This window comes from Manacus candei, unplaced genomic scaffold (assembly GCF_025592945.1).
Source record: "Manacus candei isolate 608988 ecotype Guabito, Panama unplaced genomic scaffold, ASM2559294v1 h1tg000026l, whole genome shotgun sequence".
Classification (NCBI taxonomy): Eukaryota; Metazoa; Chordata; class Aves; order Passeriformes; family Pipridae; genus Manacus; species Manacus candei.
In genome coordinates this window covers 1,655,835-1,680,131 of record NW_026138074.1, presented here as the reverse complement: position 1 = coordinate 1,680,131, position 24,297 = coordinate 1,655,835, and the positions used below count along the sequence as shown (strand labels likewise).

Here is a 24,297-nt window from a genome sequence, read left to right as displayed (position 1 = left end):
GAGAGGTGCTCCATCCCTCTAAGCATCTTGGTGGCCTCTTCTGGTCTCTCTCCAACAGGTCCATGTCTTTCCTTTGCTGGGGACCCCAGAGCTGGATGCAGCACTCTGGATGGGGTCTCACCAGAGCGGAGTAGAGGGGCAGGATCCCCTCCCTCGCCCTGCTGGCCATGTTGCTTTTGATGCAGCCCAGGATACAATTGGCTTTTTGGGCTGTGAGTGCACATTGCTGGATCATGTCCAGCCTCTCATCCACCAGTATCCCCAAGTCCTTCTCAGCAGGGCTGCTCTCAATCTATTCATCCCCCAGTTTTTGCTAGAACCACTAGACACTAATCAGTTTAGGAGATATGGCTAGCACAAACTATCCTAAAATAGCTTGTTTACTATTAGAAGCAGGGACTCATTTGAAGAATAAGGGGGGCAGGGTGGGGAATAGAGAGACAGTGAGTATTAAACAGGGTAGTTACAATCACAGCACGAAGAAAGGTTAGTGCAAAGAGGAATTTATATTTTCTGCTTCAAAGATTATTTTTATCTTGTAAGCTTTACATATCTCTTTAACTTGGTCTTTGACCACAGTATAGTACCACTATATTTTTTGCCTTTGCTGCTGGCAGATTTTTCTCAAGAAAAAGAAATCCAGGACTGCAATAGCAAACAGTGTCACAGTTCACACCTAAGACACACTGGTAAAGTCGGTTACAAGAACTTTTAGGGCACCTTTTGACACTATCCTGACCTGCATTCTGTGATGCAGTCCCTTATATTCACAAATATATCAAGTTTGCATACAGTTTTAAAAATGGATACTGAGAGTCAACAACTGCAAAAATGTTACAATTAAAATTAGAGCTTTAAATATAGAGCAAGAAGTATCTGAGCAGTTTAACACAGAAAATCTCAGTTAAAGGTAGAACCTTTTTTACCGTGGGGACACAGGGGCACAGAGAGGCTAGGAACTCGAGTGAGCAAGGCCATGAGCACTCACTCTAGAAGGTCTGCTTTTAGTAGAAGACAGAACAGATTACCTCTAGAGGTACATTACAACCTATATTATAATGAAAAATTCTCTGTGTGTGTCAATACCCAAACCAGGCATGATAGTTCTAAATATGTAATTTTAATTACCACATAAATTAACTACAATGTATTGCTAAATATTTATTAAGAAACAGAGCAACCCATGGTATGTTTGATGCTCTAAGCATTTGCAAAAATCTGCCCATTTTTCATTTCCATTCCAGGACAAAAAGAAAACACCACTGTGTTATTCATCCCAGTAACACTGAAAGCCCAGTTTAAACCCAAGCTCCCAGTCCTCCCCTGTGCAGCGCTGCAGACAGGCAGGTTCTGTTCCCTGCTGATACTGACTCACTGCCTGGGCTTCCTGGATTGCTACAGACCCATGGCATTGGTCTGGTGATCGACCTCTGGAGAGTCAATTCAAACTGTTACTGCCAGCACCTTTGCCCTGCTCTGTAACAAAGGGACTGGGCTCTGCCAAAAAGGATTGTGCCCTTCCCATCCTGTCAGCTGCCTGTAAGGCAGCCCTGCTCTTGCTGCTTCCTGACAAAGGCACCGATTTTTGTAAGAGAAATTTATTCTTTCTATATTGATGTAGACTTGCAATTCCACTGTAACCCAGTGGAGCTCACCTCTGTCAAAGGAGGGAAGGGAGGGGGGAATGGGGAAGTAACACATACTTTTCTATAGACCACAAATTACTTCTGGTTTTTAGCTTTCTAATCCAGAAATTACACTGTCAAAAGCATCCCAAGCACTAAAGACTGCAAGAACGTTACTATTCTATCAGAAAACAGGGCAGAGGATACAAAGATGAATTTATACTGTCAATCTCCTCCTTACATACTCTACAAAATCTTGAAAATTAGAACTAGAGTCCACGCGGGAAAGTTGCACTGTACTTTATGCTTCAAGGGGTCTGCTATTACCTATCAGGAGGTATTCTCCTCTGCTTTCATCCAGGCTGTTGTGCTGATTGCTGTACACATGTAACTGTCCTCCAACCCTCACTGCACAAGGTAGTAGGATCAGGTGCCCACGTGTAGCGATGCTGTTTTTAAGGAGCTCTGTGCAATGCCGGAACCAGCCTGCATACATCATTTCAGGGGTCTTTGCAACCCTTTCAGAGGGCTAATGACTTACACAGAGAAACAAGATCTGTTCCCCATGCTTTGAAAGATGAGAACCTGTAACTACAAACCTTTCTTTTTCCCTGGCTACCTTTTTAATTGCTGAGAGCATCATCTTAGTGTTTGCAGCCATGTGAGTTCAGAAAAGCCAGCTGTTCCTCTAAAAAGCACATATTGACACCAACTAAACATTCAAGGACCTTTCTGTGTATGTGTATAGACAAAGACTTTTTTTTCATACATCTACCTAATTGCTCTCAATTACAAGAATATGGAGTTGATTTTTTTTGTTAAGGTTGTTTTGGGAGAGGGATTTTTTGCTGAAATGTTAGTTCTTCTCTTGAGAAAAATGTAAGAGTTTACACAACCTGTCTGAGATGATCTTCTTGGGAACAAGGAAATAAAAATTTTGAAAAATTCAAACCTTTACAGTCTTTCTCCTTTTTTATTTCAAAAGAAACAGTTTGACTTCATAAATGAAAAGAGAAAGTTCCAGGTAAATAATTTTGTACAGAGAAATAAACTGGTTTGCTGTATCACAAAAAATAACAAAAAATGGACTGCAAAAGAAGTTACTAATACAATGTGAGGAGGAAAAAAACCTTCACAGACGCACACACAAAAAAGAAACCCATTTATTTTTATTGCAGAAAAGAAATCCACTAGAACTTGAAGGTCAGGCAGTAAGGAAATAAGAATTATTGTGGAATAAAAGTCAACCAAGACAATTTTTCTACTCTACCATACAATAAATCCTAAGCATTCCTGAGCAATTCAAAAGGCCTAGGAACTGGAAAAGATATTAATGAGTAACTGGAAAGACAACCTTTTGTGATGCTATTGTCATTAACTTCTATTGCAATCTCAAAATCTGTATACTAGCAGGAAACAGAACAGGCTCTGATATAATTGTCTATTTAGAAAAAACAGGACACTGTAATTACACTTGTTCATGACTAGACATTAGTTTACCATTTAAAATCACAGCAATATTCTCAGTGCTACAATTACAAAGTCTTCCTCTTCACTTTTTCTCCCCTCCCTTTTCTGAGATGCAGGCACTTGTTAGGAAATGGTATGCAGACTAACGTCATTCCTTATCCTCTATAACATCGTATGCTTAAAACAATTAACTGATCCTTAATAAAAACTGATACAACAAAATATGCTTTTCAGCTGCTGTTATGGATTTTGGAGTTTGTAATCTAAACAATTTTAAACTTGCAGTCTTCTGGACATCCTTGGCAATCAGAAACTTCTATAAGCAAATTACAACTAACTTAAATAGCTAAATGAATTATGAACTCATGACTCTTACTAAACCATGGGTCATTCCAGGTTCTGCTCTTGAAAGAAAAGAGTTAGGAAATAAGATTTGCTAAGGCTCTTGCACACTCTAGAACTCTATAGCTTTCAGTACTTCATAGAAATAATTACATATTTTAAAAAATTTTTTAAGTCTTTTTCGTATTATTTTTGCAAGTAACATGTTCCATTGCTTTGCTGCCTTTTTAGCTTAAATGCATAAACACCCCATCTCACTTATTTTGTTGCAAATATATATTTTTCCATGCCCTGTTCCTCAGGAAATAATGAATGTGGTCAATCTGCTTTGCAGGAGTTTTCAACAATGTTCCTTCCCATGCTATGTTTTCTATACCACATTAGTGCAAATTCTTTCAAAGACATTTGTCTTGATGAATTTGTTGTTTCAGTTTCTTTCTATAAAGATGCAAAACAGGCAGAACACTCCAGTTGAGCTCTCTTTTGCATATTTTCTTACTAACTCAGTATCTCTTAGGTAGTTACTAATGGATTACTTACCAGCTTGTTCCATATCTTTTCATATGTTGGTATTTTACTGGCTGGTGTGTCTAACCTTTTCTGGACATCTTAAACTCTCCACCACCTCCCTCCCAACTTAAGACAGCCACTAAAGTTTCACAGGTTGTTTCAACTTGCTTATATTTCCTTAGAGGAATTTTTACTATACTTGCTGAGCTGGCTACCTTTGACTATTTCATCAGTTCCCTTTCTTCTAGCTACACCTCTATCCATACAAAATGCACTAAACATTGTAAATCAACCTTTCATTGTGGAGATTGAAGCATGTATAGGAGGGTGGTTTTTTCTCCCCCTCCCCCTCCCTTTTTTTTTTTTAATTCTTCTTGTGCAGATGAAGAGACATAAGAGATCATAAGGCATTGCGTAGGGTGTTGTCACCCACTGTCATTTTCATCTTGCACTCATACAGCCATGCAGTACATTAGGTCACTTCCTATACAGCACTAAATATATATATGTAGCTGTCAGTGCTACTCAGATGGGGAGAACTATGTCGGCACCTCATGAACAAGCAATTCAGCCTCAGTCAAACTAACTTCAACTCAGACTAAGTTCAACGTGAAACACGTAGACAGATTTGAAGATCTCCTTCCAAACAACATGGTCATCTAGAGCAACTCATCCCATTGAACTGTATTCCCTACCAGGCTTTTGGGCTTCACCTGTTTACAGCTATGACTAAATAGATGTATCTTACTATAGAAAAGAAAAACCTAGCTTGACCCATAAAGAAGGAGCACCTTTTCAATTTCAGCAACAACTTCACATAAAAACTAGTGATAAATTCAGAGAATGAACCTAGAACAAAGAGAAGGGACAAAGATGTGGGGAGGGTGGTGGCTGACAAACAAAGAAAATCCCCAAAAATACACAAAACATACGCACAAAGAAAACAAACTCTCAAATCTCAAAGCCTGGCATCTGCAGTTTTTAGAAACACAATACAAACAGTTTATCAGTAGGGTCATTGCAAGGAACATAAAATACATAGTTTCTGCCTGTCCGAAGTCTGGTCCAAACCATCCCCGATCTTTATACCTCTACTGGTTTGCTGCCCAGCAGAGCTGCCTTCCCAAGGTTAAAGGACTTCCAGGTCTCCCCAGAACCTGCCGGTAGCACACAGTGCCACCTGCCGGAACAAATGCCTTATTACCTGAACCCCCCCCAGGACATTTTGTCAGCTGGTTTCTCGCTTTCAGCCCATTGCTGTAAATGGAACTAAACAGTTGCTCGTAAACCCAGCCTTGCCACCAACCAGGGCTGCGCTCAAGGGACATGCCTGAACACACAAGTCATGACAAGAAAGACCACAAGAAAGCTACCCAGGGACAGTATCGTTCCTAGAGCACAGAGCTCTGGAGTTGTGGTTCTCATGGAGGTCAACACCTTGCACAAACAGCAAACACAAAGCAGCCTTGCTACCCTAAGTGCCTCCCCCAAGTAAAGGGAAACAGTTGCTGTGTAGAACTGGTGTGTTCAGCCAAACAGCTCCACTCTAACTGTGACCTCAGGGAAGGGTTGGGCTGCTTGGCAACCTTCAAAACATAAGCTTTGGTCATCAAGTTATATCACCCACCCACCATCTTCCAGACGACTCCAATGCACCAACCCTCAGCAGCTGGCACTCAGTCCTTTATAAACAAGAAAAAACCCAAACCAAAACAAAACCAAAAGCAAAGCAAAAACGCCTCAGTAGTCACTCTCAGACAAATCCTTCCATTTCCTGCATCAGAACTAAAACATCGTGAGTGGTCACAACTGTTTGAGGTAGCTGAGGAAAGAGAAGTAGATAGGAGCACAGTAACAAAAACAGAAAAGAGGAACAAGGAAACTCTGGAGAAAGCAGGAAGAATGAAGAAGTCTACTACTTTACCTCATGGAACCTCTCCTTGGTTTTCAGTCCTGTCCTTTAATATGACACATATTACAGTCACCTTTGACTGTCAGCTCTCTAAAGGTGTTTTTTAAGTTTCTCTGTTTTACATCTTTGAGAATGGCCAGTGAATAAATAACAATTCCAAAAAATAAAAAGCACATGATACCTGCAAAGGGTCAATTCCAGTGCTGGCTCCCTACTAATTAAGGTAAAAAGTAAGGTTATCTGCAGAAAAGGGCTACAACACAGAAGCTAAAGTCCAGCCACATGCAACACAAGAAATCAAAGTTCATCAAGTTGTGGCTATTCCATGCTAAATACTAATGCATCTTGACTGCTGATTTTGCTTATTTGTGACACTGAGATTGGCCACCTAATCTAGTTCAACAGGCAGCCAAGAGGCCATGACTACATTAGACTACCTTCTCAGCAGACCCACGAGCCTAAAGTCTAACCATATTCCAGGGATAAAAGCAAGAAAGATGGTCTTTAAATGTTTTTCCAGCAGATATTTCCTACTTGAGGCAAGCCAGTAGCCTCATTTTCCCCTTGCTTTCTGTCTGATTAGATAATGATGGAATGAAGTGAACTAGTCATTACCATTGTGAAACTTCAACACCACAATTAGGCTGCTAGTCTACTGAACAGGAAAACATAGCCTGTAGTCATCCATTAGTTGAGCTCTATAGGTCCACATAGACACAATCATTAAGTATTAGTTGAGGTCTAGAATTAAAAATATTTCTTGAGCTTTATTTAACAATTACTCTGTAATGTGGATAACTACAAATACTACTGCTGAACTCCAGACCGTACACACACACTACATATGTTCAATGTAAAGTGAATGATTAATTTTTAGGGTATAAAAATTACTTTTAATAAAAGTAATTTTTTAATAAATTTTTTTAATAAAAACAAAATGTGTTGCCAACTCAGTGACTTGCCCAAAGGGAAAGACAGCCTTAGCATTCTTACACATCTCACTGTTGGTTGCAAAGCCAAATTGCTGGAAGAAACACTCTTTAACAACAAAGCTGTCTTGTACCTTTAAAAACTCCAACTTCCAAAACAGCTGTGGCAGCTTCTGTAATGACTGGCATGACATGATTTTGGAATTGCAAGTCCTACCACATCTTTAAAAAAAGTTGTTTAAGGAGTGGTTGTTCTGCCTCTGAACATGGAAAACACTGCATAAAATTCAGTCTTCCATGGGAAAATAAAAGATCCCCATGCTGACCTCTTTTGGCTTAGCCAAACATGCCAGTTAAAGACTGGGATGAAGTTTGGAATGTCAAAGATGAAGCCAATGGAAAATGCAGTTTCAGTGTGAGGAATGTCATTGTTTACCAGATTGAAGTCTCTCTGCTTTGATACCATCCAACAGACATATTCCTGATGGGTATAAAAGCTGAGATAAATCTTGATGATGAAAGTCCATTAAACTATTAGGACCTTCCTGTACATTATGTCATAAATTTAAATGGACTTTGCTTTAAACGAACAGAATGGAAATGTTTCTCCCTGTACATAAACACACTCATACTCACAATTTTTACATTAAACAGAAAATAAAACTTCACCACCATGGTTATTCTTTTAGAGCAAGAACAAAAGCTATTCATGTACCAAATGCATGCTGGCAACGCACTGTTCAGCAGCAGTAAGAATAAACACATTCATTAACCATTAGGTTCTTCCAGCTGCCAAGACAGACTGCGAATGTCTCAAAAACCCATTGATAAATCACAGAGTAGGGAAAACCCTGAAAAGCAATTGTTCTGCTTTTGCTTGTTTTTCAACCCAGCTACAAAATGCGCCAGCTGCTAAACAATGGTTGTCAACAAAGTTTTCACAGAATCACAAGCAAAATGTAAGAATGAAATCTTATGTAGCTTGCTCTTTACAGACATTTACTTTAAATGAAAAATGTGTTGCTTCGTGATGGACACATTGAGGGAGAACGGTAAAGATGAACATAGCATGTTACGGAGTTAAATTACGGAATAAAAATATTTTCACATATTTAAATGCATCAATGTAGCTTTTTCGTCTTCCTGTACTACTCAGTGCACCACAACAAGAAAACAAAAAATGCAGAACAAAAACACAAAACAAAAAAACCACCCCCAAAAAACCTACTAGGCACTTGCCTTCAGTTCCTTCTCCGAAGAACCAACTGAGAATACTGTTGAACACTTACTGCTCTCATTCATCCCTACCTCGAATAAAGTATGTATTTGGGAATGACAAGTGCTTCCCAAAACAAGGTAAATCTAGGGAAAGAAATCTAAAATGTCACACTGGACTTCAGTAATTCCCACAGTTGCTTTCACAGTGACTCTAGAATTGTCAGTTGACACTAAAAACCATTTATCATGCTAGGAAGAGGAGCATAAGTAAGAGGACTAGATGGCAATAGCAGCAGAATTCTGCTTGGGGGAAAACCAACCAGCCAAACATCACCAAAACACAAAAAGATAATCCTGGATGGAATAAAAATATATGCCTGAGATGGAGATTAAGAGATAGCATAACAATCTGTCCTAGAAGAGGAATCGGGAAAAAAAACAAAGTTATTGGAAAAGGGTAAGAGCTGGAAAGCAACTGAAGGGGTGGGGGGGGGCAGGGAGGATGGGAGATGAGGGGAAAGAGAGGACATGCATGAAGCTGACTGACAATGCACCACAAGCCAGACAGAAAATTCAAAACAGAGCATGTAGCAGGCACAGAAAATAAGATCATTCTGTCAGAGTACACTAGACAGAACTACAGTCCAACTCATAGAATAGTTCCAGTCATGTTGAGGGAGCGATCTCATCTTAATAGGACTAGCATATTTTTGTATGCTTTAGAGAAAGGAAGAGTGCTCAAAATTTAGCAATAGCTGTTTATAGGAAGTGGCAGGAGAGAACAAGGAGAAGAGGCCAAAACTAGATCAAGCTTATAGGATGAGACTGGTGATAACAATAACAAAGTAAATGGGCTGGGTTAAGAGCTCACATTTTCATACTTTTATTTAAAGGAGAAACTAAGAAAGCTGGAAGAGGAGTAGTCAGGGATGTAAAAATGACGGGAGGTTTTCAAAATCATTAAGATGAATTCATAAAGGGAAAGAAGAACTGATATTCACCAAAATACTGCATAACTAGGACAAATATTTACAGAAACCACTGCAAGACTGGCGTCACTGCACACAAGACAGTAAAAACTACAAACTTCCATGGTAAAACCATCATCAGGTCTGGGTAAGATAAAGTCAGGGACAGGTTCTAACACTAACTAGTTCTGCATGAACTTATGTTGAGAGTAGACTACTGAGGGTGGTCGAGTGCCTGATCTCCATATTCAGCATCTGCTCTTTCTGAAGTCAGAAAATACATTCCTGAGCCAGCTGGACCAACCCAGCAGAGCATTTCTTACACTTTTTGAGTTCCAGCTCCACCAAGCACTACCTTACATCTCTTCGCTCATATTGACAAAACTGAGAAAAACATGAAAGTCCCACCCCAAACCAGGAACTGAAAAACAAGAAAGTGGTAGAGCAAGTTTATGGTAAGTAGGAAACAAGCACTAACAGAGAAAGGTAATCACAACAAAACTCAGAGAGGTTCAAATAAAGAGAAGCAATTCAAAACTGTTAGTATTTTTACAATACTTTGTAACTGTTTAATGTTCAGAAGTCAACCACTGAGCCTGTAACAGGTACCAAAATCAACTAGAGCACTCTGTTCAAAATAGCCTCAGAATAGCAAGCAACCCAATTCCTGCTGGTATCACACACACCCAAAACAGGACAGCCACAGGTACAGCATTCGCCCCATCTCCTGCATGGCAAGAGTAAAGCATTCTAGTGACAACCTGTAATACCTAAGTCCCTATGGAGTTAATCTTGGGGCAATCATACCTTATCACACTTGGAATAGAAGGAATAGAAAGTGAACCTTTCAAAACAAAAACATGCACCCTAGGGCACACACACACACAGTGGAATGGAAATTCTGTTGGCCCTAGGCATGCCTTTTAAAAGAAACTGGTTACAGAAAAAAATGGTCAGAATGACACCACTTATCTGTAGGAGCAGTAAGTTATCAAAATTGCCTGATGTTGCCATGAGGAGTAGCAGTTTGGTAGAATGGAATCTCTGTTTCATATGAGAACATATTTAAAGCCTGAATAAGAATACAGAAAGGATGAAAACCCAGAGAAAACTTTTTGCACCCAAACATTCCTGGGAGATTTTGTGAATGAGGCTTGACAGCAAGAGAAAGTTGGTTTCTCTGGATGTTATGACTTCCCTTCACTGCAGTCACTGCAGTAATGTAGAAGTTACACAACCTGCAAGGAAGGTCAAACAATACCAACTCTTCTCAGAGACACCTCCCTGCTGAAAGAAAAAGACTTTATGGTTTGACCCCTTCGGTGATGTAACCTTGTTTTTAGAAATTAAAAAGAAAAAAATCAACTTGTGTTAATTGCAAACAAAATAAGACACAGAGCAGGTTATTACCACAAAGAATTTCCCAATAACCCAAGAGCTGTCAGGAAATGATCCTGAACACAACAGGCAGAAAATACACTCCTACATGCATTTGGTAAGAGTAATTAGGACAATGAATAAATGAATTATGCAAACTAATGAAGGAGTTAGGCAATTTAAATCACAGTCCATTCATTCTCTCCCTTTTCAGAGAAGGCTGAAGGAAACCTACAAGGCATATTAAGCAGTTAGCTCTTGAATTACAAAGTACTTCGTGCCAAAATCATTGCAAATAGTGCGTATTCAGACATGCAAAAGCAGACTGAAAGTTAACCCACTGAAGATGGCTGTGTTATGCACGTTTTAAGAGAAACAAAATAAAAAAAACAGGAACAAAAACCCTCAAAAAACCCCATTCTGGCAGTCAGACAGCTGTCACAGGAGTAAATCTATACTCCAGTGATATTTCAGACTTCCATCCTCACTGTACTCTCCATTTTCAGGGCAGGATTTATCTCACAGCAGTTGATGGATAAAAAAGAAAGGCAATCAGACTAAGAGGCTTTTATAATTGGGACTACTGAGCAACTTAGAGATACTCTGCTTTTTCATGTCAAGATTACAGCCCTTCCCGCTCTACAAAAAACGAGACAGGGGGTGTGGGGTGTAGTGTTAAGACACAGAAGAAAACCCCCAACCCTAGTTGCTGTTTCTGTCAATATCTGACTGAAAGTATCCAGGTCTGTGCTGCAATTACAGGAAAGACGGACGCCTTTAAAAGCATTTCCATTCCCTTTCTAGTAAAAGGAACACTAGATGGTGCTACATTCGTATTCCTATCTTTACCCTCTCAGATGAAGGGGAGCAGCAAGAAAAGTTAAAAAGAAAAAAACCAACTTGTACACAATAGGTGCCTCCCACACGTAGCAGCAGAGTGTCACTTCCATACAGTGCTGCCTCAATGTCCACCAACCTTGGGACTTGAGTCTCCTTCTGCCCATTTACCAACAGGAGTTCGACAATCAATAGCTGTAGAAACTAAGTCAGATTGCATTGCCTTTTTCTCTTAAATCTTGCTACCAAAACCCAAAATGAATTATTACAAAACAAAAGATCTACAGCAGCTACTGACTCCATTTTCAGGTTTAATACTGTTAGAAAATATGTGCTCCACCAGCACTTTTTGTAACTCTTAAAACATTCATAAACAATTTTTTTAAATTAATCAATTGACCTATTTTATTTGCCCTTCTATGCTCAAATTAGCACACATTCAAAAGCATTTACTTCCATAACACTTCTGTTACAGCAACTATGAGCTTTGGATAGCTTTACTATCAAATTCTGTGGGAAAGAAGTCTTTTAGGGTGCTGTTTGGCACTCAGACACTGGTTTAAAAAAACTATTCACTACGCTGCTTTTTGTCACCCAGGCCCAACCCTACAGTGCTCATTCCCTCGAGTATGCCAACATAACTGCTTTTAGGCCACACAGTAGGACAGATCAGAGAGGTGTGATCTAGGTAAAAGTAACTCTCATCTCCCCTCTGACACAAAAACAGAGCAAGGATTCTATCCAGACCAGTAGCCCAAATACCTCCAGTTACACTCGCACAGAAATCTGCACAAGCACAATTCTGAGGTGGTGTGGGGACAAAAAATGTTTAAGCCAACCTCGTTTCCAAGAAAACACACTTAGCACAATCAGAATGTGCAATGCTCTCAGTTACATTACATCTGCTCTTGGGTCCCAGGCAGGAAAGATTGTTCTGCTGAGAAAGAATGCTAAAGTACCTCTCTACTGCCAGCAAACACAAGAGGAAACAAAAACATTAACAGCAACAAAAAAAGAAACAGCAATTATTAAAAATTCTTTGAGCATCGATGGTTCTTCTTGAAAAGTTAAACTGCAAAATGTACACATCATATAATTTATTATTAGATATACTAAAGACAACTCCAATTAATTATCATTAGCTGGTTACATCAGAATGCATCACCACACTGTACCTCAGTTTTCCATTCTTTTCTTAAATGTGCTCAAGCCTTTATTTGCAAGAATTTTTCCAGTTAAGTTTACAGTAGGGTTAGTCTTAGACTAAAAAAAAATAGATTAACGGATTGCTAAATTTGACTTGACTGTAGAATGAGTCAAGGTTTGGCATCAGTAGAAAAATTATGGTACATGCAGACTTGATATGAGCAATTTCCTTCCCACTAAACAGTTTAAAAGTGTAAATAGTGCTAACCTGTCAGTCAGAACTAAATAAAGTCTTCATGTTAAAGCTTCTGACAATACTTATTCCTCTTCAAATATTTATCTTTCTGTTTGTTTTGAGGGTACATGTTGCATACCTGCACATAATACTGACAAAGATTTTACAGAGGGAGTATGAGACCAATTCCTCTCAGCCTACATCCTTTGAGACTTTATAAAGCACTGCAAAAAGCTGAAACTCAGAACAATCCTTTAAAAAACAAACAAACAAACAATCAAACAATCAACCAAAACAAACACAAAAACCAACCGACTGACCAATCAACAAAACACCACTATTTCTACTGCAAGTCTTATCATGTTGTCTGCAGGTCACAAACAGTACAAATCTGCCGCTGTAGAACAGCAAATCCATTTAAAAAGCATTATGGGATCAATCTGTAAATGATACTTGGCTGTCAACTAAGCTAGAAGAAAGAGATTGAGAAACTACATCAGCCTTGAAGGAATGTGAAGTAGCAAGAACATGCACTGACCTCCATTTAATACAAAACATTTTAAAAGTTTTAAAGTAAGAGTCTGTCTTGCCTTTCAAGGAACCATAATCAAGAAGACATCCTGATTCATGCAAGAAGTTAGTTGTCCTGGCTTGTAGTCAGAAACAGAAAAACAAAGTTAAATTCCTGATAACAGGGGAGTGGGGGCTGAGGAGGAACGGAAACAGGACATAGACGAGAGAACAACTTGCAAGATCCTTTTACAAGGTGTCTGGAAAACAGTTACGCTACCAGGAATGTAGCAGCATGTGATGTGTAGTTTCTAGTTTACCAAACAAGCAAATACCTACATGGCAGTCCAAAGGGTGACCCTTTTATGAACTAACCAGTTAGATCCATGAACACAAGGGAGAAGGGATGGCAAATAAGTTTCTTTAAACAAAAAATTTATTTTATGTAGGAGCATACCTGACTGAAAGTGACTCCAGTGTTAATCCTGCTGCTTGTCTTCTCAAGGGAATCGGGATGGATTTGAGAGCACCTCTGCCCTTCTTTCTATTTTCTTTTTTTTCAGACTATCAACTCTTATTAACCACACAGCAGTTGGGTTGAGCTAAGTCAAGGCATGCTACTAAAGCATCTGCTGATGGTCACCATTACCTAATTCTCTGACCTACAGACAATTCAGAAAAGTAACTCAGGATAAATGCATCTGACAGCCAGTTAGAATGGCCTCAGTCTTATTTCTGTTTTTCTCAGACATCTCATTTCTCCCTTCCACAAACTCTGTTGACTCCTCAAACATTCTCAAAAGAACTGACAAGGTCACTTTAAGCTAAAAGAGCTTCACAGCTCAGACAACAAACCATGCATTTGAAATGGAAACTGCCTGTCATTTCATAACCATAACTAAACTGCGTTACAATCATTATTCGAACACGAAAGAATTGGGTCAGCTGACCACATCACTAAGAATCTGATTCTATTTAAAAAAACATAGTTCAACACATATTCAATTTATTTATATGAATCTATAATAAGAAGGTATTTAACCTTTCATAAAAGCATGCAGATGAAGCTGTTCTGTATACCTTAACTTTTATAGTTCCAGAACTAAAAATGAAATGGCTTTGAAAAGCAAAAATATGTACAGGCAAAATGTGACGTTAGATCCTCTTTCTCCCATTCCTTTTCTCCCACAGAGCAATTCTCTTATCAAGATAAAAATCTAAATTATGTTGAACATTAGGACAAGCATTCCCTGAACTTTAAGCTGCAGTGTTTCCTTCCCCTCATCCCTGACTTGATTTTCCAAAAAAATTTCAAATGGTTCAGCTTCCCAAGTACATAAATATAGTAACCTAGTTTCACAGCTGTCATTGGTCTAGCCTATTTGCAAGAGCCTTAAACCTTACAAAGTGCTTTCATTGAAAAGTCAAGTGCTTATGAAATCACTTCTTAAAGAAGAAAAAAAACCCGTGCAGAACACCAGCAGCATTGTCCATGAACCAGATACCCCACCAAGAGCTCAAGAACAGAAACTTAACCTCCACGTCCTTCCCAAGCTGAAAGATTTGACTGCTTACCAGTAATGGTGCAGGCATCTCTGTACTCCCTGCAGTCTGGCACATCATCTTCCACCCCTTCACTTACATAGTGCTCTTCGTGGATGCCTGTGTCGCGGGCTAGGACTGCATGATTCGACGGTTCCGAAGGAGGCACAGCGCCGGCCAAAGTGCAGTCGTGCAAAGCTGTGGCGTCCAGCTTGGCAGGTTTCACAGGCTTGTACAACGTGCCATCAGGGGGACCAGCACTGGAGACTGGGTCTGGCTGGCACAGGCAGAGCTCTTTCTCTTTGCTAGAGTTGGTTTCAGGAAGTCTGCAAAACACAAAAGAAACAAATGTTCAGTTCGAGCCATTCCAAACAGCATAAATTAGAACAGATAATTTTCTTGTCCTTTAACGTTAGTTTAACCCAACAAGTGCAGCAAATACTAAACCCCCAACACTCTTCACAGAGCAGCTGCCTATCTCTGCACCTTGCACAGTCATGTAAAGTAGAGAAGTGCTATTCCTTGCACCATATTATTTACCAATGGCTCACTAAATATCCATATTTTTGCCTATCCCAACTTGCAGTAAGCACAGTCCGTTCACCTTGACTCATTCACCAACTTTCTCTTACATCAGCCAAGCAAAAGCTCTATGTAACCCAGCATGCTGTATGAGCCAGGTCATGCAGACAGACTGCACATCACTGATTGATTTACTGGTACTTTATTAACATTATAATTTGAAATTGACTGATAGTAAAAAAATTTAAAAAAATTATTAGAGGCTTACACTATAACCCTACTAGACTTTCCTCACCACTGTGCCACCCTGCACAGCCTGGTCCCTCACTGCCAGACTTGCAGCTGGCACCTTTGCTCACTTTACAGAATACACAGTAAACAGAACTCAACGTGCACCACTCATTGCTGCTCCCCAGTGCTTCAGCCTCAAATAGGGAACAATGCCCCTCAAAGTTGGATACTGATGCTCCCAGCAAGGTTAAATTGGCCACAGAAGCAATGAAGAAAAGCACATTTCCCCCAAAACTTCACCAAACCTTTTGCGTAAGGGACTAAAGGCACTGCAATAACTGGTGGTGTGGTACTGCTTTTGGTTATCAGCAGTGTAAGGAAAGATGCAAATGCTTATTTCTCCTAGCAAAGGAAAATGAAATCACACGATTACAGAAAAACAGACCTGGGAAAAACAGACTTGAAAGACCTTATACACGTAGTAGCTACAAGGCATAAAGAAGCAGCAGAAGAACAGGCCACACAAGAACACCCAGACTACGTGGTAAGAGCAGAAAGACGGTCAGTAAGAAGACACAATTGCACTTGTTTGCAAGCAGAAGGTGCATATGTAAGTGCAGCAACAGAACATGCTATGTTCAGTGTTTCATTGGGAACCAGATATACAACAGTTTTCTCAAGAATCCTATAAAAAAGGTTCTCCTTAATCTCTAGGAACATGACCAGATAACCTTTTTTTTTGCTGTTAAAGTTACACTCAGGATTTTGGCACCTTATTTTCTGGCATTTCTAGCCAATAACATTATTGCTTCACCAAGGCATGATGGTATTTCTAGAAACTAATCGTGAGACTCAAGTATTAGTCTCTAAACTATCAAGACGCATATCAGGTGTTCCAGACCTTCTGGAAGTAAGCTTCAAAGAAATCTTGCAACAAAGTTGTAACACTGTACCAGCATCATCTATTCTCAAACTATTTTTCCCTTTCAGCACAGGCATAAGAACAAAAAAGCAAAATTCTTTACCCCTTTCAGAAGGCCTCAACTAGGATATGTTCACACCAAAATCAGAACACCGTAACTGGAAAACAGATGGGCAGTACTAACCTATGGAAAAAACACCCTCATGCACAAAATGCCACTTCATTAAGTTTTCCTCAATGACAGACATTTGTGTTTCTGCATGGGTTCACTCAACCCGGAAACAGTTCTCACAGCCAAAGACTCAAAAACTGTATTTTGTAATGATCATAATAGGAATATTATGATAGCTACAGGAACATACTAAAGCAAACGACAAATTTATGATACTGTACCCTCATACAAATGGTACTCTACTGTGGCAGCTGCAGGAAGAGAAAGTTTCACTTGAGTGCTTTAACAGAAAGTGTTACAGTTCCCCTGCAGAGTATCCATTATTCCTGTGCTATCACAGTACATACTGAAAAGAACAATGGGGTTACTCATACTGATTACTTTTAAAATGGTCCCCTTTCAAGTGGCTCCTTTGAAATAACAAGAGGGAGATTACTGATATTAGAAATTAGTTGCTCAAATGAAGTTGGAATCAAAATGAAAATCTTCATTTTTCTCTCCACAATGAAGATAGAAACAACTTAAGCTATAAACAAGAAAAAGTACTGGAAATGCACCTACTAACTGATTAGAAGGGCTCTATTTAGTCCTAGCTGCTACCACACATCTGACATTTGTTTTGGGAAACTGTTAGATAAGTCTGTTGTTATGAACAAGGGCATGTCTGGGATTAAGTAACTGAAAGCACTAACAGCACTTCTCAGCTTTTCTTGTCCTCCTCTCCCCTCCTCTCCACACCCTACTTCAGCAACCTCAGGAAGGCAGCAATATAACAGTGCACTACTGAATGAAATAACACTGATAATCAAAGTGTGATTCGTGTGTAAAGTCTTCAAGTGAGTTTTGGGAATCTAAGATCTTGTAACTTTTCTGAACAAATGACATTCAACATCTGACATACCTGATCATCTTTACTCATTCATGAGTTTTATCTCCCACACAGTCCTCACCAAAAATACTTTTGGTCAGAACATAACATCCCACTTTGTGTTAGAAGTTGTGTTGAATGAGTTTCACCTGTGCCTTCACCCATTTTAACATTCACTCCACTGAGGTACTATGGAACCAGTTCCCCTACCATAAGCTGCACTCCAACAGCTTCTGCCTTGTCACTGTTAAGAAAGAACAAATGGAGATACACATTCAGAAACAACAGTCATCAGTGGTCTTCCTTCACACAACTTTTTTCACTGTTGGTAACTTACGGAAACTATAAGCAAATAGAGCTTGAAAACACAAAAAAGCAACAAAACCCAACCCCCCAAACAATTCCCACAAGTCAGTCTGCCTGGTCCTCTACGAAAACACATGGAATGCCTATATGAGAAAGTCAAATTCTAGATTAAGGAAGAGAATTTGCCTTGATCTTAAAACCCCGTATCACACAGGAAGAAAAGCCAGCACAAATGCATATGTCTGCTTCCTTATTATTTAATATCCTTGATTTCCATACACACAGTGGAGAAATGTTGCTCAGACTCTTACCAAATCCACAGAGGCACTGTTTGCATGGCCTCTCTTGCAAGGCAAATATTACCACCTAATCCAGTGGCGCACACTTTTCCTTTAAAGTTCCATTTAAGTCTTCCTATTGTAAAAAATAAAAAGAAACTGCAGCTGAGCAGCATTTACCAGATTGCCAAAACAGCCATTGTAGAAACTGCACCCACGAAATACACAACATTATTATTCTTTAGTCAGTCTCACCTGGAAATACAATATTCTTACACAAGATGGTACAAATTGTTATTGCACTATTTTGTATTTACTTCTTCTGATATCTAAATGAGGATGTTAATTGTTGTTGCAGTTTTGTATTTACTCTGACATTCAAACAAATGTACAGTTTGCAAGTCAGATTATAACTTTTCCTGATGAAAATTCAATGCATTTCATTCCTTCTACTGCATATGCCAAGAGCAGCCTGCATACAGGATTTAAATAACTCCTCTCTCCTACCTAATATGACATAATTCAGCTTTCGCCTCAGTGGCTGTATTGCACTATTTCTACCAGTCTAAATACAATGACAGTTTGGGGCCAAAAAACAGAACTGGGACTAAAGAAATACTTAATTAGGAATGTTTGAACTTAATCCTTCAGCGTAAAACTGTTTGCTGAAAAAGCACAATTCCCTTAAGTTTATCATCTAAACCTTTTTAGCACAGGTCATTTTACTCTGAAAAAAACCCTTATTTGTCAGTCGTTTGTTAAAGGCACTCATTTCAACCCTGCACTTCGTAAGAGCCATCACATAAACACAAAAACTTGCTCCTGCACACCTCTTCTGAAGAATGCTCAGATTTTTTTGGTCTAACCCAATAAATGCTTAAAACAGAGCATTTGCCTGATTCCTGTATGAAGACCTTAAATTCTATAAGCAGTCAACAGCATTATAATCTATTAGTACACCTACACAATAGACTGGACTATGACTGCAGTGTAACTAAGACTTGATCAAGAAGTACATTGGGTACTTCTTGTATATAATTACAGGTATACTGTAAGTGTACCTGTGGTAGCCCAGATTACAAAAAGCAAAAGTTCAAAGCTAACAGACACATTTACATCAGCCAAGACATGAGGGTTTTGAGGTAAAAAAAAAAAAAAAAAAAATCTCCACATCAGTCAGCCATTTCCAGGTTCTGGACATGAAAAAAGGTTAGTTAATTTTTTAATTTGCAGTGTGTTTTGTGGGGAGAGGGTTGAGTTTCATGCACCACAAATTTCATATACAAGCAAATAAAATAAACCATTCGCTTTTTCATAGCCATTTGAGATAAACTTTTTCTGCATTTAGCATCAAACACATTAAACACTCACTCTAAAGCTAAATATATAAATGACTTAAAGTAATCCTTCTTCCTCCACCAAAAGCAGCAGAAGATATAGAGTTATTCAGCCATGTGCCTACCCACAGCCCAGCAGTGCCAACAAATACATTATCTGTAATCTTGCAACATTATTCTTATCACCATCTTGGATTGCAACAGGAGCCATTTACTGCAGTCACAAAACAGTTGGAACTCCTACAACTAATGTGCTATCCAAGGGCCACAAGCTGCACCCTACGGTGATCTTCTGATTATAATCTTCCAGGTCATCCTTTTGCTATGCATACTCTCATACAGAATTTAACTATGCTGTTTGGTTTAGAGCAAAAGCAAAACCATTTACTGTGACCCAGCTGGTTTTCCAGACCAACTCTGGTGCACATGAATCAATTCCCTTTTGAGTAAGAGAATCTGAAAACTCTGCTCCAAGACGGACTTCAAATGCTACCTGCTGTCTAACAGGGACATGAAACTTCAAGCAATCCCATGGTTACATCACTGCAAGGTCATCTGGTGTGTACCTATTAAATTTCCTCCTTCAAGAAGCTTCAAACTGCATAGGTAAGTGGGGACAGTAAGCCCAAGGTGACAAGCTAAATCTAATCTAAACTAACCCACACAAATCAGTAATAAAGATTTAAGAAGCCTCAGTGTTTTGATCTACCCACCCATCCCTACCAACCAAAGTATTTGCTAATTCAGACAGAACCACAGGGTATGAAGGGACTGAGAAAGCATTCTACTTTTTGCATCTGCCTGGAGCTACAGAGCTCTGATCCTGTATTCTCATTTACTAATTTACTAATTCTCATTTACTAAGTACTAACTGACAGTTAAACACTTCAAAGGGTTTTAGAGTGTGCAAATTCTTCCCTTTTATCTACTTGCAAGAGTTCCCCCAAAAATACTCTTCCGGTTTTGTACATCACTTTGTAAATCCATGAAATCCATGAAACGCCTCTGTTTTGCTAAGTCTGGTAAGTTTTACTAAGTTGTTTAAAAACAACCCTCAAGCTTCTTATTCACACATAAAAAAAATTCTTCAGATGCAAAATTTCCCATGTAGACACTGGAACAAATCAAAGCTAGTTTATATGTCTACCTAATCTGTGAAACAGATAAACATGCTGGTCTGCCCTTTTTATTTGGGAAAATAATTGACCAAAGCAACTTAATAAGACTTGCTTCAAGCATTCAACTTGTTTATTTCTTTACTAATTCACATTTTGCATCTACAAAAGTTGCCTTTTTTTTTTAAATTTAAAAACCATTTCTCAGTGGGTAGGTTCAAAAGCCAGTCAAAATGCTTTCTTCGAAATAAACACACTTTGTCAGACCATAAAGAAACAACAATTTGCAGTATGTCTGGCTTTTACACCTAAACAATCACTGTTTAACTTTCAGATAAAGGCTGAATTTCATCCTAAATAATTTACTGAGTTGTTTTAATCTTGTACTGTATTACATACCCTCTTATAAACCATGGGAGTTTAGCTTCCACTCAGAAGTTGCCTTTCAAACACATGCAGAATGCTGACTGCTTAGTTAAACCTCCAACTCAAGGGACATAAAGAGGCAAAGTGTCATAGATGAGTGACAGAATGTGAGAAGCAGTTTATTTACCTTCAAAATCATGAACACAAGTACTGCATTTCTCATGTAAAAATTAAAGGGACAAGCATCTTGGACAACTCCAGACTATATATCCTTCTCCAAAATTTTAAAGCCATTCAAGGTCTTTTTACAAACATTCTGTCTAGATTTCCTAGCCATATATTACATTCAGACTATATTCCACACTTATTGTTTATTTGGCATTTTTCTTCTCCTTCATAGTGGGGTTAGGAACTCTTTGGCCTAGCCAAATGCAATGTTGCAGGAAAGTATCAACACCCAGTGTCTATGTCGTGCTATGAACGATCTTCTCAGGTTATCTGCCTCCCTAAAGAGGGTCTCTTCTGCCTATGAAACTATTAAAGAGCATTTTCAAGCTAGAGATTTGAAGGGGTTTTAAAAGCAATTTTTATAAAGCCTCATAACTGACAAATATTAAGTTGATGAAGGCATCCAAAACCAGAACAATACCTGGTTAACTGCCAGTGGTATGGTAATGTCATTTGCAATTAAAAAGTCACCACTAGAGAACAGAAGCCAAAACAGCACCAGCAATAACCAAAAAACTGCTTAAGCCATAGTATAACCACGTACAGCATAAAATCTTACCCTCCAAAGGTCCCCAAAGCTGCTGCTATGACCTTGTTTGGCCTTGTTTGACCATTAAGTCATCAATCAAGACACTTGTGTTTTCTCAAAAAATAATAAAATCAAAACACCACAAATAATAAGCCTCTTAAAGAAAGAAAAAAAAATGAAGGAAAACCACCCCACTGTACTCCACAAACCAAAGTTTCTCACCACGAGGATTTGGCCTTCAGAAGGAGCCCATCAGTCTCTTCTCCCCTAAGGCCAAGGGACAGTGGAAGCACACTGTGAGACAAGCCCTGGGTTTGACCTTAGCAGCTGTGAGGGCACAAGTGTGCTCTCCCCCTGCTTTATGTAACACTGCCCCTCTTTGCTCTGAGTTCCTTCAGGCAAGTATTGCAGGGTTCTATAAATAGTTCTTCCTCATGTAAGGCTCACATTACACTGGGAGCTTTTATAGCTCCCTCTCCTTTTATTAAATATAGGCCAAAAAAAGTGCCCTCCTCACTCATCCCTTCTCTCAGTGAACAAAAAATACCTGAAAACAGGTATTGCAATAATTAGTGCATTGCCTTTCCTGCAACACATCATGCTACTGGCTGGGAGATCTTAGCTAGACAAGCTGCATACCTGTCTTGGAAAGGGAGAACTGTTCTATCACCAACACTAGTACAGAGTGTATGTGAACTGTATGCGCAGGAAAGGAGGAATTCTGGAAACAAAGCAAAGGTCAGAGGTATGGCAATGCAAAGTATAAACACCTCAAACATGTACTTTCTTTTCATATCCATGCACGTGCAAGGTGCTCACTGAGGTAGATCAATGCAAGATGAGTCCAAAGGGCATGGACCAATACTTCCTGAAGATGAGGAAAAGATATAACTTAAAAAAGCAAAATAAAACAAAAAACAAGCCACCAAATAATTTGAGTTTGGGGTGCTGTTGCATTTAGTATGTATGGACCCCTGCCTCATACACAGCCAATGTACAAGTTAGAATACATGAACATCCGCTTCAGTACTTTAACACAGTATCTACAGCATATCCCCTCATACTAATAAACAAAAAGAGCAGGCACCAAAGACTTGTCAAAGAGTTTAGGTATGGGGAAAACCTATTACACCAACAGCAAACCAGGTCCTCAAATAATATGGGTGGCAACAGCGATAACAGAAACCTGAAAAGTTCTTGTTATTTATAGACCACAAGAGCATGAAACTCCCCACTTCTCAAAGATTTTCAAAAGACAGTTTTTCCACTAGCTGGGAAGAGCTGTGGGATGACCACAATTTGTCTGAACTGCAGCAGAGGACATAACACCACTGTCTCCACTCTTGAGTCCTGAGCTCGCTTCCTATCCACAGGAAGAATCAGCAAGAGCACTTGACCACAAGCAGAGCAGAGCAGAGAGTCACAGATGCACTACACAGACGCGAACTAGGTACTAATAAAGGGAAAAACAAAAAAAAAAAAAACCAAGAACCCACTGAACAGTGTCTAGGCCTAAGATAGCATGAAGTAAGTAAAGATATTCAAATTAAAATGTGTTACCATTCCAAGCTAAAATCCTGATTAGCAAGCCAAGCCATACCTTCTTCCTCAGGACCACAATAAAGAGCAAGGGAAAGCAGTGAAAACAGCCAAAAGACCATGTTAATATTTTGGTTTCCCACCACCACTACTACTGTTTAATCAAAAATACAATTGACCTAATTGCCAGCAAGTTAGGGTCAGGAGTTTTAGTCAAGTAACTCTAAACAAAGAACAGACTAGCTCAAACCAAATATTTATCATGGTTTAAAACCTGGGGGGGATTTTAATCTTGTTTTGCATTACTATTGTTCTTCACCTATTACAGGAGGAATTTTTAATTTATCCCCCTCCACAATGACATTTAAAAGTATACACAGACTTGGTATAATTTAAATTTTAAAAAAAATGCTGCTTCACAGGATTGGAAAAGTGTCATTATTTCAAATTTTAATTGCTGTCCTTCTGAAAATATTTACAGAATTAAGACTGCTGTTTTTCTCTACTGTTTCTTATTGCCCACAGATAGTGAGAGCAGAAGGGGAATAAAATTCCTTGCAAATTGCCCTAAAAAAACCCCAAACCAAAACAAACACAAAACTCAAAAAAAAAAAAATAAAAATCCACATACTATACCTCCTGTGTCCTGATCCACTTATTTTCAGGCTGAGTTTATTGCTTTGGACTAAGCTGAATAATTATATAAAAAGTTGATTAAAAAAACCCCCCAACAATCAAATCAAAACCCAGTCTATTGACTAAGGACATCACTTCTTTTTTCCTCCCCCCAGAAATTAAGAAATTAAAGTATCCTGTTACTGCTAGAGACAATTTTAAAGATAACTATTGGGAAACTTACCTCCAAGGACAGTCAGACAACCAATTCCTGTTCTGAGTAGGATGCTAAGATGATCTGCTTTGGCTCACTAGCATCACTGGCCCTCACTTCCTGGCAGCAAGCCTTCCCACGTGCTCCAGCAACTGGCATAATCCAGTAAGAACCTACATCATCTTCAAGGTTGTCTTACAACCCTACACGTGCACAGAGTTCCTCAAAACCTACCCCACAATTTCTTAACTGGCTGTTAATAGATCTGGGCCTCATATCCATTTTTTTTTTATCTTTGATTAGGTATATATGGGAGTAACGCTTTCCACCACGTACTATTTGTTTGAGAGGCCATGAGTGAACTGAACCCAGCTCTGTCATGAGCTCTATAATCACAGCCCCTCTCTGAAGCTTTGGCTGGGGGAATGCAGATC

At 39.1% G+C, this 24,297-nt stretch overlaps 1 protein-coding gene across 5 annotated transcripts in view; it reads right to left on the bottom strand.

The window, feature by feature from the left end:
• TRAK1 (trafficking kinesin protein 1) overlaps positions 1–24,297 on the bottom strand; it is a 130,018-nt gene that overhangs the window by 67,806 nt on the left and 37,915 nt on the right. For all 5 annotated transcript variants that reach the window (XM_051789191.1, XM_051789188.1, XM_051789189.1 and 2 more), the window contains exon 2: positions 14,655–14,947. Coding sequence is in view for 4 of the 5 variants with exons in the window: in XM_051789188.1 (XP_051645148.1) it covers positions 14,655–14,947 (293 nt within the window). In the remaining variant the exon portion in view is untranslated. The remainder of the gene's footprint in view (positions 1–14,654; positions 14,948–24,297) is intronic.